The sequence below is a fragment of the Salvelinus alpinus genome, chromosome 12 (assembly GCF_045679555.1).
Source record: "Salvelinus alpinus chromosome 12, SLU_Salpinus.1, whole genome shotgun sequence".
NCBI classification, from domain to species: domain Eukaryota; kingdom Metazoa; phylum Chordata; class Actinopteri; order Salmoniformes; family Salmonidae; genus Salvelinus; species Salvelinus alpinus.
The window spans coordinates 33,170,898-33,186,895 of record NC_092097.1 but is presented as its reverse complement, the minus strand read 5'-3'; the positions used below and the strand labels follow the sequence as shown (position 1 = coordinate 33,186,895).

Below are 15,998 nucleotides of genomic sequence, written 5' to 3'. Positions count from 1 at the left end.
CCTTTGTATTGACACCTTGTTTGATCTCTTATGTAGAGCTATATTTCTACAGATATTAAGGATCAGATCCTTTTTTTCATTTTTCACCTAAAATGACATATCCAAATCTAACTGCCTGTAGCTCAGGACCTGAAGCAAGGATATGCATATTCTTGATACAATTTGAAAAGAAATGCAAGAGAAAGGTCAATGTATTATTCCAGGTTAGGCACAATTTTGGTTTTGGCCACTAGATGGCAGCAGTGTATGTGCAAGGTTTTAGACTGATCCAATGAAGCATTGCATTTCTGTTTAAAATGTTGTACCAAGTCTGCCCAAATGTGCCTAATTGGTTTATTGATACATTTTCAAGTTCATAACTGTGCACTCTCCTCAAACAATAGAATGCTATTATTTCACTGTAATAGCTACTGTAAATTGGGCAATGCTTTTTGTAGTTAGATTAACAAGAATTTAAGCTTTCTGTCCATATCAGATATGTCTATGTCCTGGGAAATGTTCTTGTTACTTACAACCTCATGCTAATCATATTAGCCTACGTTAGCACAACCGTCCCGTGGGGGAACACCGATCCTGTAGAGGTTAAACATTTATTAATGTAGAAACCCTGTCTGTCTTTCTCTATCCCACAGCGGAGCCCTTGGTGCAGGTGGACGGCAAGCCCAGCTGCTGCTTCTTTAAGTTCAGCCCCAAACTGATGTTCACCAAGGTGCTGAAGGCTCAGCTGTGGGTGTACCTTCGGCCACTGCAGCAGACTTCCACCGTCTACCTGCAGATCCTCAGGCTGAAGCCTGTCACGGAGCAGGGCAGCCGCCACATCCGCATCCGCTCATTGAAGATCGAGCTCAATTCACGTGTGGGCCACTGGCAAAGTATCGACTTCAAGCACGTGCTGCAGAACTGGTTCAAGCAGCCGCACACCAACTGGGGAATCGACATCAATGCCTTCGACGAGAGCGGCAACGACCTGGCAGTGACCTCGCTGAGACCAGGGGAGGAAGGGCTGGTAAGGACCCTCAGACCTGTCGCAGCCTTACACACTGACACTTTGTCAATGAATCTGTCCTCGATTCCTGGCATCCTCTCTCCACACCTCCTATTCAAAATGCATTGGAGATGTAGGTCCAAAGGGAGGGACCTTGGACCTTCTCCTCCAATACGGTTGAGAATTATGCAGGGAGATAGGATGCAAGGAATTGAGGAAAGTCCACTTGAGATACAGTTGAAGTTGGAAGTTTACATACACCTTAGCCAAATACATTTAAACTCAATTTTTCAAAATTCCTGACATTTAATCCTAGTAAAAATTCCCTGTCTTAGGTCAGTTAGGATCACCACTTTATTTTAAGAATGTGAAATGTCAGAATAATAGTAGAGAGAATTATTTATTTCATCTTATTTAGTTCATCACATTCCCAGTGGGTCAGAAGTTTACATACACTCAATTAGTATTTGGTAGCATTGCCTATAAATTCTTTAACTTGGGTCAAATGTTTCGGGTAGCCTTCCACAAGCTTCCCACAATAAGTTGGGTGAATTTTGGCCCATTCCTCCTGACAGAGCTGGTGTAACTGAGTCAGGTTTGTAGGCCTCCTTGCTCGCACACGCTTTGTCAGTTCTGCCCACAAATGTTCTATGGGATTGAGGTCAGGGCTTTGTGATGGCCACTCAAATACTTTGACTTTGTTGTCCTTAAGCCATTTTGCCAGAACTTTGTAAGTATGCTTGGGTTATTGTCCATTTGGAAGACCCATTTAACTTCCTGACTGATGTCTTGAGATGTTGCTTCAATATATCCACATAATTGTCCTCCCTCATGATGCCATCTATTTAGTGAAGTGCACCAGTCCCTCCTGCAGCAAGCACCCCCACAACATGATGCTGCCACCCCCGTGCTTCAAGGTTGGGATGGTGTTATCCGGCTTGCAAGCCTCCCCCTTTTTCCTCCAAACATAACGATGGTCATTATGGCCAAACAGTTCTATTTGTGTTTCATCAGACCAGAGGACATTTCTCCAAAAAGTACAATCTTTGTCCCCATGTGCAGTTGCAAACCGTAGTCTGGCTTTTTTATGGCGGTTTTGGAGCAGTGGCTTCTTCCTTGCTGAGCGTATGTCAATTATAGGACTCGTTTTACTGTGGATCTAGATACATTTGTACCCGTTTCCTCCAGCATCTTCACAAGGTCCTTTTGTTGTTGTTCTGGGATTGATTTGCAATTTTCGCACCAAAGTATGTTTATCTCTAGGAGACAGAACGCGTCTCCTTCCTGAGTGGTATGACGTCTGCGTGGTCCCATGGTGTTTATACTTGCATACTATTGTTTGTACAGATGAACGTGGTACCTTCAGGCGTTTGGAAATTGCTCCCAAGGATGAACCAGACTTGTGGAGGTCTACAATTCTTTTTCTGAGGTCTTGGCTGATTTCTTTAGATTTTCCCATGATGTCAAGCAAAGAGGCACTGAGTTTGAAGGTAGGCCTTGAAATACATCCACAGGTACACCTCCAATTGACTCAAATGTCAATTAGCCTATCAGAAGCTTCTAAAGCCATGACATCATTTTCTGGAATTTTCCAAGCTGTTTAAAGGCACAGTCAATTTAGTGCATGTAAACTTCTGACCCACTGGAATTGTGATACAGTGAAATAATCTGCCTGTAAACAATTGTTGGGAAAATTACTTGTGTCATGCACAAAGTAGATGTCCTAACCGATTTGCCAAAACTATGGTTTGTTAACAAGAAATTTGTGGAGTGGTTGAAAAACTAGTTTTAATGACTCCAACCTAAGTGTATGTTAACTTCCGACTTCAACTGTAGTTATTGACGTTTGTATTTATTAGGGATCCCCATTAGCTGCTACTCTTCCTGGGGTCCAAAAACATTAAGGCACTTACATCACACATAAAACAAAAGATAACAGTACATCATATAACATTATTACACCACTACATATCTACAATAAAGTGTATAATACCACCATACAATATTTCAATGTACGTGTGTGCTAGCTTATGTATGCGTGTGTTTGTACCTGTGTGTGTCTCTTCACAGTCCCCACTGTTCCATTTTTATCTGTTTTTACCTGATGTGGAATAGAGTTCCATGTAGTCATGGCTCTATGTAGTACTGTGCACCTCCCATAATCTGTTCTGGACTTGGGGATTGTGAGGAGACATGTCTGGCATGTCTTGTGGGGTACGCATGGGTGTCTGAGCTGTGTGCTATTAGTTTAAACAGAAAGCTCAGTGCATTCAGCTTGTCAACACTTCTTACAAAACAAGTAGTGATGAAGTCAATCTCTCCACTTTGAGCCATGAGAGATTGACATGCATGTCTTAATGTTAGCTCCCTGTTTACATTTAAGGGCCAGCCGTGCTACCCTATTCTGTGCCAAGTGTAAGCCAATTCACCATCCCTCTTTGTGGTGAACAGACATTTTAGCTACTGTTGTATTAACATGTTTTGACCATGACAATCCAGGGTTACTCCAAGCAGTTTAGTCACCTCAACTTGCTAAATTTCCACATTCATTACAAGATTTAGTTGAGGTTTAGGGAAATATTTTGTCCCAAATACAATGCTTTTAGTTTTTGAAATTCCTCAAAGCGAGTGGCATGTCATTAAAGATTGAAAAAAGGGGCCTAAACAGCTGCCCTGGGGAATTCCTGATTCGACCTGGATTATGTTTGTGAGGCTTCCGTTAAATAACAACCTCTGTGTTCTGTTAGACAGGTAACTCTTTATCCACAATATAGTGGATGGGTGTAAAGCCATAACATACGTTTTTCCATCAGCAGACTGATGTCAAAAGCCACACTGAAGTCTAAAAAGACAGCTCCCACAATCTTTATCATCAATTTCTCTCAGCCAATTATCAGTGTAAGTGCTGTGCTTGTTGAATGTCCTTCCCAAAAGTTTACTAAGGGTTGGTAACCAGTTGATTGGATGGCTATTTAAAGTCAGTAAAGGGGCTTTACTATTCTTAGGTAGCATAATTACTTTTGCTTCATTCCAGGCCTGAGGGCACACACTTTCTAGTAGGCTTAAATTGAAGATATGGCAAGTATGAGTTGCAATATCGTCCGCTATTATCCGCATTAATTTTCCATCCAAGTTGTCAGACCCTGGTGGCTTGTCATGGTTGATAGACAATTTTTCACCTCTTCCACACAGAATTCAAAATTACAATGCTGGCCTTTCATAATATGGTCAGTTATGCTTGGATGTATAGTGTGCGTTTGTTGCTGGCATGTCATGCCTAAGTTTGCAAATATTTGTTTATTACTTTTACCCCTTTTCTCAATTTCGTGGTATCCAATTGATAGTCTTGTCTCATCGCTTCAACTCCCCTACGGACTTGGGAGAGGCGAAGGCCGAGAGCCATGCGTCCTCTGAAACACGACCCTGCGATGCCGCGCTACTTTTGACACAAGCTGACACGGAAGCCAGCCGCACCAATGTGTCGGTGGATACACTATCCAACTGACGACAGAGTTTAGCTTGCAGGTGCCTGGCCAAACCCTCCCCTAACCCGGACGATGCTGGACCAATTGTGCACCACTTCATGGGTCTCCTGGAACCAGAGGCTGTAGTGACACCTCAGCACTGCTGCAGTGCCTTAGACCGCTGCCCCACTCAGGAGTGGAAGTTTGCTAATCTTGCCAATGAAAAGAAATCATTAAAGTAGCAATATCAGTGGGTTGTGTGATGGATGAGCCATCTAATACAATGAATGATGCAGCTGAATTTGCCTTTTTGCCCAAAATGTAGTTGAAGGTGCTCCAAAGCTTTTTACTATAATTTGTTTCATAGTATAGTTTTTTAAATTCAGTGTAGTCACACGATTTCTCAATTTGCAGTATGTTTTCCCAATCGGTTGTGCAGCCAGACTTATTCCATTCCTTTTGCCTCTTCCCTTTCAACTATACAATTTCTCAATTCCTCATAAATCCAAGGGGATTAAAGAGTTCGCAGTAATTTTCTTAATGGGTGCATGCTTATTAGTAACTGGAATAAGCAATTTCATAAGTGTCAAGTGCAGCATCTGGTTGTGCCTCATGACACCACAGATCAGAAAATATTCTTTACATCAACATAGGAATCACTACAAAATGTATTGAATTTCCTCTTATACACTATCTTTCAGGTATGAAGGGACTCTAAGCGAGTTTCAGAAATAGAATATTAATGTAATCTTTTACGAGCAAGTTATTGATTTCATGAAACTTGTTTCTTAGGCTACATCTGTTAATGTGGGCTATTTTTAGAACTTTTCTGGGATGCTTGTTTTTATTGCTTTACTGGGAAGCTTATCAGAAGTAGACATGACAATGTTATTTATATTCGAGCTGATAGTGCAGGGTGAGCTGCACACAGTGGACTTCCTAGTAGGGCACACCGCGTCCGTGGTATTAGTAAAACTCTGGTTTATAGGCACATGATTACTGCATACAATAACTGTAGGATCAACAGAGGCATTCAGGGCAGTTAGAGGGACATAAATTAAGTTACTTACATTGTGTCTGCCAACACCCCTGGGACAATGTACATTAGCAGCAGCACTACAACAACTTAGCGACACAATGGTAGGGATCATCTGAGCTGGGCTTGGGTCATTTGTCTCAACGCAGCCTTGAAATGTGTGGACAGAAGCCAAGATGATTTGGATGGACTCCGTCATTCCTGTAGAGCATCTTCTGTTTCCAGAAACTGTCAAAGTTATCTATGAAAGTGATTCCAACAGAGCTAGCGTAATCTTTTAGCCATGTGTGTAATGCCAGTAGCCAGTAAATATTTCACACCCACGGCCCAACGATGGTACCGGACCTGAAATAATTGGCCGCTTTTTAAAAATCTTTCACTGCTAGAATCAGTTCTTTAAAATCAATTTTCAGCAGTTCCGAGCTAGCCCTCCTAATATAATTTGACCCCACATAGACTATGACAGCATTAGCTCCCGGCATCTGTCGTAGAATGGTCGAAAGCAGCCTTGTAATATCCTGTACTCGTGCTCTAGGATAGCACAGGATTTTTGCCCCGGGAACCATGATGTTTCTTACCATAGAACTGCCAATGATGACAGCTGGTGCAATGGCTGAGGAGGTCCAGCCGTTGTTTCGCCTCAAGTGGTTTCGAAAAACCCCTCGAGGACCGAAGGGCGGTGGGGCCAGATGGACCCGAGCCAGCTGTAGTATCCACCATGGATGATGAATTGGCCGGAGTCTTGGACAGCCTCACGGTCTGATGAGGGTGAAAGCTCTGAGGATCTGAACCCAAGGTAGAAGCCACCGGAGAGGGAAACAGAACAGAGGACGAAGGCACAGGTACCTCTGGATACGATCTCGAATCGGAAGCCCCCAGAGAAGAAGGTGCCGGAACCTCTGGATCCAGGGCGGCGAAGCTATTTCTGATCTGTGTCCGGTCCGAGCTGAACAACTCCAAGGAGGCCCCCGTTGCCAGAGAACGCTGTTTTCGACTTCCACGGCAAGTGACATATTTCCATGGCAGATTGGTAGGATCGAGAACAGGAACATCCACCAAGTCATCAAGGAACATCCTACTAGCTCCATTCTCCAGGGCAGGGGGGACCCCTTCGGGGAGGGATCCCTGCAGAGTACCGGCCAGTCGGCTGCGGAGATCTGACAACGGTGGCGACACTTCCACCAGGCCAGAGCGGCGTCTGGCTACTGGGGTGGAAAAGAAAGAAAGGTAGGCAGGTGTGGATTCCCCTGTAGCTTGATAATCTTCAACAGCTAAAAGTGACATTAGCTGTTGAAGATTATCTCATAGAACTAAACGTATAAAAAAGCCCATGTTTACCACGGACCTTATTTTCGGCGTTTATCAAATAACCCTACAAAAATTACATGAATTTCCCCATAGGCTTTGTTCAACGAACCATGGCAGAGTTAGTGCCTACAAAAATACACCATTACGATTCCTCTCTATAATAGCCAATCCTTTTATCAATGCAAAAACATATTTTTTGTGCACTATGCATCTGAAGTCAGCTTTACTATTCATAAACTGTCCGTACTGTCTATATGTCTGAATGGACTTACTTCCATTCAGCCACAAGAGCATTAGTGAGGTCGGGCACTGATGGTGGGCGATTAGGCCTGGCTTGCAGTCGACGTTCCAATTCATCACAAAGGTGTTCGATGGAGTTGAGGTCAGGGCTCTGTGCAGGCCAGTCAAGTTCTTCCACACCGATCGACAAACCATTTCTGTATGGACCTCGGTTTGTGCACAGGGGCATTGTCATGCTGAAACAGGAAATGGCCTTCCCCAAACTGTTGCCACAAATTTGGAAGCACAGAATCATCTAGAATGACATTTTATGCTGTAGCGTTAAGATTTCCCTTCACTGGAACTAAGTGGCTTAGCCCGAACCATGAAAAACAGCCCCAGACCATTATTCCTCCTCCACCAAACTTTACAGTTGGCACTATGCATTGGGGCAGGTAGCATTCTCAGATTCTTCCATTGGACTGCCAGATGGTGAAGTGTGATTTATCACTCCAGAGAACACGTTTCCACTGCTCCATCGGACGCAAGCTTTACACCACTCCAGCCAACGCTTGGCGTTGTGCATGGTGATCTTAGGCTGTGTGTGACTGCTCCGCAATGGAAACCCATTTCATGAAGCTCCTGATGAACAGTTCTTGTGCTGACATTGCTTCCAGAGGCAGTTTGGAACTCGATAGTGAGTGTTGCAACCGAGGACAGACAATTTTTACATGCTACACGCTTCAGTAATCGGCGATCCCGTTCTGTGAGCTTGTGTGGCTTACCACTTCGCGAATAAGACGTTGTTGCTCCAAGACGTTTCCACTTCCCAATAACAGCACTTACAGTTGACTGGGGCAGCTCTAGCAGGGCAGAAATTTGACGAACTGACTTGTTGGAAAGTAGTATGACGGTGCCATGTTGAAAGTCACTGAGCTCTTCAGTCTATGGAGATTGAATGGCTGTGTGCACGATTTTATACACCTGTCAGCAACGGGTGTGGCTGAAATAGCCGAATCCACTCATTTGAAGGGGTTTCCACATACTTTTGTATATACACACACACACACACGTATTTATTGCCTTCGGGAAGTATTTAGACCCCATGACATTTTCCACATTTTGTTACGTTACAGCCTTATTCTAAAATGTATTAAATTATACCCCATAATGACAAAGCGAAAACAGGTTTGTTTATTAATTTATTACTAATATACTAATTTATTACAAACAATTTTTTTTTACATTTACATAAGTATTCAGACCCTTTACTCAGTACTTTTTTGAAGCACCTTTGGCAGCAAATACAGCATAGTCTTCTTGGGTACGACACTACAATCTTGGCACACCTGTATGTGAGGAGTTTCTCCCATTCTCAGGTCTCTCCAGAGATGTTCGATCAGGTTCAAGTCCAGGCTCTGACTGGGCCACTCAAGGATATTCAGAGTGTTTCCCATGCTTGTTCAATGAACCATTAACAATTAATGAACATGCACCTGTGGAACGGTCGTTAAGACAATAACAATTAAGGTCACAGTTATGAAAACTTAGGACACTAAAAGAGGCCTTTTTACTGACTCTGAAAAACACCAAAAGAAAGATGCCCAGGGTTCCTGCTCATCTGCATGAATGTGCCTTAGGCATGCTGCAAGGAGACATGAGGACTGCAGATGTGGCCAGGGCAATAAATTGCAATGTCCGTACTGTGAGATGCCTAAGACAGCGCTACAGGGAGACAGGACGGATGCTGATCGTCCTCGCAGTGGCAGACCACGTGTAACAACACTTGCACAGGATTGGTACATCCAAACATCACACCTGCGGGACAGGTACAGGATGGCAACAACAACTGCCCGAGTTACACCAGCAACGCACAATCCCTCCATCAGTGCTCAGACTGTCCGCTATAGGCTGAGAGAGGCTGGACTGAGGGCTTGTAGGCCTGTTGTAAGGCAGGTCCTCACCAGACATCACCGGCAACAATGTCGCCTATGGGCACAAACCCACCGTTGCTGGACCAGACAGGTCTGGCAAAAAGTGCTCTTCACTGACAAGTCGTGGTTCTCTCACCAGGGGTGATGGTTGGATTCGCATTTATTGTCGAAGGACTGCTCGTTACACCGAGGCCTGTACTCTGGAGAAGGATCGATTTGGAGGTTGAGGATCCGTCATGGTCTGGGGCGGTGTGTCACAGCATCATCGGACTGAGCTTGATGTCATTGCAGGCAATCTCAACGCTGTGCATTACAGGGAAGACATCCTCCTCCCTCATGTGGTACCCTTCCTGCAGGCTCACCCTGACATGACCCTCCAGCATGACAATGCCACCAGCCATACTGCTCGTTCTCTGCGTGATTTCCTGCAGGACAGGAATGTCAGTGCTCTGCCACGGCCAGCGAAGAGCCCAGATCTCAATCCAATTGAGCACGTCTGGGACCTGTTGGATCGGAGCGTGAGGGCTAGGGCCATTCCCTCCCAGAAATGGCCGGGAACTTGCAGATGCCATGGTGGAAGAGTGGGGTAACATCTCACAGCAAGAACTGGCAAATCTGGTGCAGTCCATGAGGAGGAGATGCACTGCAGTAGTTAATGTAGCTGGTGGCCACACCAGATACTGACTGTTAGTTTTGACCCCCCCCCCCCCCCTTTGTTCAGGGACACTATTCCATTTCTGTTAGCCACATGTCTGTGGAACTTGTTCAGTTTGTCTCAGTTGTTGAATCTTGTTATGTTCATACAAATATTTACACATGTTAAGTTTGCTGAAAATAAACGCAGTTGACAGTGAGAGGATGTTTCTTTTTTTGCTGAGTTTAGAAATGGTGCCTTTCCAAATCATGTCCAATCAATTGAATTTACCACAGGTGGACTCCAAGTTGTATAAACATCTCAAGGATAATCAATGGAAACAGGATGCACCTGAGATCAATTTTGAGTCTTACAGCAAATACTTATGTAAATAAGGTATTTAATTGGACTATTTGTAATAAATTAGCAAACATTTCTAAACCTGTTTTCACTTTGTCATTATGGGGTATTGTGTGTAGGTTGCTCAGGATTTTTATTTATTGAATCTATTTTAGAATAAGGCTGTAACGTAAACAAAATGTGGAAAAAGTCAAGGGGTCTGAATACTTTCCGAATGCACAGAACAAAAATATAAACGCGACAATTTCATTGATTTTACTGAGTTACAGTTCATATGAGGAAATCAGTCAATTGAAATAAATTCATTAGCCGCTAATCTATGGATTTCACATGACTGGGAATACAGATACGCATCTGTTGGTCACAGAAACCTTGAAATGGGGCTCACAATGGGCCTCAGGATCTCATCACGGTACTTTTGTGCGTTCAAATTGCCATCGACAAAATGCAATTGAGTTCGTTGTCTATAGCTTATGCCTGCCCATACCATAACCCCACCATGGGTCACTCTGTTCACAACGTTGACATCAGCAAACCACTCACCCACATGACGCCATACACGTGGTCTGCAGTTGTGACGCCGGTTGGACGTACTGCCAAATTCTCTAAAACGACATTGGAGGCGGCTTATGGTAGAGAAATTAACATTAAATTCTCTGGCAACAGCGCTGGTGGACATTCCTGCAGTCAGCATGTCAATTGCATGTTCCTTCAAAACTTGAAACATCTGTGGCATTGTGTTTTGTGACACAACTGCACATTTTAGTGGCCTTTTATTGTCCCCAGCACAAGGTGCACCTGTGTAATGATCATGCTGTTTAGTTCTCTTCTTGATATGCCACACCTGTCAAGTGGATGGATTATCTTGGCAAAGGAGAACTGCTCACTAACAGGGATGTAAACAAATTTGTGCACAAAAATGGAGAAATACACTTTTATTTCAGCTCATGAAACATGGAACCAACACTTTACATGTTGTGTTTATATTTTTGTTCAATGTATATATTCTGGACTCTGACATTGCTCATTCTTTAATTTTGCTGCACCTGTGATTCCATCTTACAAATATGCTTACACGACCAATACAATTCTATTTGATATGAGCTAGCCAATCTCAAACCCAAATTACTACATACAGTATGTCAAGTTTATGCTAGTAATACAAACACATGAACTGTCTGTTACAGGCTTTTGTTTTTCCATTTATTTTTTAGAGGTTGGACATTAGCACGTTAGGACGTGAGGCGCACAGATTGGTGTCACCTCGTTAGTCAGTATGCGTTACATCTGTGCTGAATTGTCCATATCGTTAGTCGGAAGCTGTTTCACTTGTGCTGTCCCAGGTGATATTTAAGAGTGGCTGGCCCAGTGCTCCAGTTGGCTTGAGAGATGTGGAGAGTTAATAATACCATTAGTTGGAGCTCCCTATTTGATTTCTAGAAAAACAATCCTTTATCTGATCTTCCCTGTGTTCGTTTTGCTTCCTGACTAAGTTTGGTGTGGGTTTTTATTTTGTTTGCCTCTTTGTGGGCACTCATGGTGCGTGTCTTAGATCCCAGTTGTTGTTGCTAGTCAACTTCAGTGGACACCCCCTTGAGTGTCTTTCTGAACCCCTCCTGAAACCTACCTGTTTTGTTTTGGTTGTTAATGAATCTGTGTTAGCTCCCCTTTCAGTTTGAGTGACAATTTTTGATTTCCTTACTGGGGAACGTAACAAAATGGGGGCTCGTCCAGGATATTGTTTCCCATGAGTATGCTAGTCGCTCTAATCCCCTACTCTGAAGCTCTGCTGTGTCCAGATATTTAAGTGTTACTGAGGGGTAACCCTGAAGGGTTAAGATTGGTGGAATAATTTTGAAAGTTGCATAAACACACAAGATAATAAAAAAAGAGCCATGGACTTTAAGTTGGAAGTGTTTGTGGAAAACTCTACATGGGAGATGCCTTATAAATGTATGAAGGCAAATCAGCTCGTCATTGCAAAGCATGACATAAAAGTTGCACATGCTGATTCGACAGCAGTAATCAGCTTTGGTGGAGGAGGAAATCTGTCCGGAGAGGGGGGATGATGAAATATGTCCGGAGAGAGGGGGATGATGAAATATGTCCTAAAGATGGTAGAGTACACCCCATAGATGTGCACCTGCGAGAGGTAAAACTAAAAGCAAAATGGGAGCTTGAGAGCTTGAAAATGAAAGCAACTGTGAAGAGATTGGATCTGGAAGCATTGGAAGCATTTTGAATCCAGGCAGGCCATCCTGCACCCTCAGTTTGATCTTGGTCGGAACAGCCGACTTGTACCACATTAGTGAGGTCGGGCACTGATGGTGGGCGATTATGAAAAGGAGGTGGACGTATATTTTACTCTGTTTGAGCGGATTGCCACATCCCTAAAATGTCCGCGAGACATTTAGTCACTGCTCCTCCAAAGTGTTCTTGTGGGAAAAGAAAGTGTACGCCACTTTCTCTTGACCAGAGTTCAGATTTTGACACTTAAAACCTTGATGATTTAAAGACACTCATACTTCTCGAGCAGTTCAAGAATTGCCTTCACGAAAGGGTTGCTACCTACATTTGAGCACAAGGATCTCGCTCTTGAGAAAGCTGCAGTCCTTGCAGATGAGTTGTGTTGACACATAAAACTACCTTGATAAACAAAGCATCCAGTAGTTATACCTACGCAAAACCAGAGAAGTCACCTCCTACCACGAGGTTTCAATCCTTTTTTACAGTGCACAATGATCGGCAGAAAACTGGTTTTGTCGTATCCGCCAGTTTGTCATTATTTCCGTGAGAAAGGACACATTGTCCTAAATGAGTGAGGAAAAATAAATGTTTTGTATTTATTATGGATCTCCATTAGCTGCTGCCAAGAGGCTTTACTATTCTTAGACAGCAGTTTTACTTTTGCTTTCTTCCAGGCCAGAGGGCACACACTTTCTAGTAGGCTTAAATTGAAGATATGGCAAGTAGGAGTTGCAATATCGTCCGCTATTATCCTCAGTAATTTTCCATCCAAGTTGTCAGACCCCGGTGACTTGCTGAAGTATCAGACAAAGACAAAACACCCTCCAAAATGAAGGGCTGCCCCACTCCAGCCCATTAAGTCTCTGGTTGGGACTGGTGTATCTCCTTAACAAGATTTTGGATCAGATGTGAAACCCTTTGTTTCAGATGTGTTCTTGTCTCTGTAGAGTGGCAATGCTGTTAAGCAGCCAGTGAAGGTACTGTGACAGCCCAGTCCATTTTGGAGGGTGTTTTGCCTTTGTCTGATACTTCAGCAACTGGTTAGAGTGTGTTAGTACAGGGCGTGGAGATTGGTTGCATGGAAGTTCCTTTGTATAATGTGGAACTCAAGTCTGATCTTATTTCTGGTTCCGTTGGAGTGAGGTCTAGCCTACCGGTGAAGGGGTCTCATTCATTTTGAGAAATAATTTGGCTGGAGGGAAGGTCGTGCCAAAACCTGTCGTTTGTAAGGAACACAGAGTAGAGGAACCTAATGGGTTATCAGAAAAGTACCCTAGCATGTTCCCAGCGTGTGCCGTTACACGCGTTATGTCTAAGAAAGTTGCTGGGAGCAAGTTTAGTGTTGAGGAGGTTGTCAACGATCCCACCATGGTTGATCTCTCTGAGACGTTTATGGGTGATCCTGATTTCGGTAAAACTCCTGAGTTGACCTCTCCTTTGAAAACCCCAAAGGTGAGTGAGTTTGTAGGACTGCTGAAGGAAGAGGGTCCCTACAGTTGACACTTATGTCTAGGAAGCAGCTGATTGCTGAACAGAGAAACGCAGTTTCCCTCTCCTCTCTTTTTGCTGAGATACATCCAGAGGAGGAGTTTGATTAAGTTTGTGGGGGTTACTTTGACAGAGATGGTGTTCTAATGAGGAAATGGTGTTCTCGCACCACTTCTGGGCAAAACGATTGGCCCAGTGTACCTCAAATTGTCGTTCCAGTTACGCTTCAACAAGAGATACTGAGGTTGGCTCACAATGGTAGTATGGCAGGTCATCTTGGGGTCAAAAAGACGTATGACCGTATCTTGCGTAACTTCTTCTGGCCTGGTCTAAAACATGATGTGTCTTACTGTAAATCCTGTCACGTTTACCAGCGGATGTGTAAACTGAACCAAACTGCACTGGTTGCACCTTTACAGCCAATTCCTGCTTTTGACAAACATTTCCGCAGGTTTCTGGTGGTCTGTGTTGGTCCTTTGCCCAAAGCCAAGAGTGGTAACCAGTTTCTCTTAACCATCATGTGTGCTGCCAATCGTTTTCCTGAGGCCAATCCACTGAGGAAAATCACGAGGGGAAAGTTACTATGGATATTGCAGGAGTTTCCCCTTGAAATCAGACATGTCTGTGGTAAGGACAACTTCATTGCTGATTGTCTTTCGAGGGTGGGCAGTCATTACGTTTTGTGTTCAGCCAGTGTGTAGCCCTGGCTCACAATTTATTTTGACTTTGCAAAGAGTCACTGACAACAATCAAAATGAAATAGGTGGGGTTTTAGAAAGGTTTCTGAAAGACACTCATGGTGGGTGTCTCAGATCCCAGTTGTTGTTGCTAGTCAACTTTCAGTGGACACCCCTGAGTGTCAATCAGAAACCTTTCTAAAACCCCACCTATTTCATTTTAGTTGTTGTCAGTGACTCTTTGTTAGTTCCCCCTTCAGTTTGAGCAACAATTTTTGGTTTCCTTGCTGTGGAACGTAACACTGTCATGAATGCATATGAAGTGTCATGTGTATGACAGCACTATATAGGCCACATGATTGGCCTCATTAAGCATTATGAAATGGTATCTCACTGGTCATTTCATTTGGGTCAGTTCTTCACAGCACGGCCCAGGGGTTGACTCTGGCCTCTCGGCCAATGAATCCTTGCACAGCAGCAAGCTCTGTTTTCCTTCAGGAGAAGAAAGAAAAGATCAGAGATACAGAGGCCCGTGTACAAAAATAAAACAAAACACAAATCTAAGAACAAGGTTAACCCCCCGATCCTTTGCCCCCCAAAGAAAGCCCTAAGCTGACGTGGGTTGACCCTTCTGGCCTCTCAGTTTATTTCTTCTGTTGAAAGCGTCACAAAAAACTGTGCTCAAGTCCAGCTGGGTTTTCTGTGTGGAGAGATGAGGATTTTGTAAAATAAACATGCTTGTCACATATACTCCCTCTCCAACTCTCGAGGTCATCAGGCTGCTCATTATTACGCACACAAGTCACCATCGTTATGCGCATCAGCGCCTCATCAGACTCACCTGGACTCAATCACCTGCCTGATTACCTTCCTTATATATGTCACTCCCTTTGGTTCTTTCCCTAGGCGTTATTGTTTCTGTTCTGTTTCATGTCTGTACGCTACTCGTGTTTCTTGTTTTGTTCCTTGTGTTATTTATTATTAAAGTCACTCCCTGAACCTGCTTCCTGGCTCTCAGCGTACACATTACAGAATAACGCCTCACCAAAGGGGAGCATCGGAGTTTTTTTGTTTTGTTTTCTGTGACTGTAGGTGACGTCGGGTCCGGATGCCGCAACCGGGGATGCCTCAGCTGGCTCGTCATGCTTCCATGCCTCAGCTGGTTCATCAGATTTACAAGACTCGGTTGCCCTGTCAAGCGTCTGTTGCCGTGTTTACTGAGGACGCCTCAGCTAGCTGGTCAGGCTCCCATGCCTTGGCTGGCGTGACCGGCTTCCAAAGACTCGGTTGGTTCGCCAGGTTCCCGCTCCTCACCAGGTCCCCGCGCCTCAGCCGGCCTCGCCAGGTCCGCTCCTGGTCCCCGGGATCATCTCTCTGGTCGGCGTCCTGCAGCTGGAGCCATGCGTCAGGGAGGGGGTACTGTCACGTATACTCCCTCTCCGACGCTCCAGGTCATCAGGCTGCTCATTATTACGCACACCTGTCACCATCGTTATGTGCATCAGCGCCTCATCAGACTCACCTGGACTCAATCACCTGGCTGAATAGAGGAAGATGATCATCTACGGCAAGATCCCTGGTATGGTGGTAGACAGGTGTGGCTGCTCTTAGGCCCAATGGAAGTCATGCACACCCAACTCTGCATT

General features: G+C 44.2%; 1 protein-coding gene across 2 annotated transcripts in view; it reads left to right on the top strand.

Moving 5' to 3' along the window:
• The window catches only part of LOC139535921 (growth/differentiation factor 11-like), a 43,182-nt gene that overhangs the window by 20,676 nt on the left and 6,508 nt on the right, over positions 1-15,998 (top strand). For both annotated transcript variants that reach the window (XM_071335875.1, XM_071335874.1), the window contains exon 2: positions 633-1,006. In XM_071335875.1, coding sequence (XP_071191976.1) covers positions 633-1,006 — 374 coding nt within the window. The remainder of the gene's footprint in view (positions 1-632; positions 1,007-15,998) is intronic.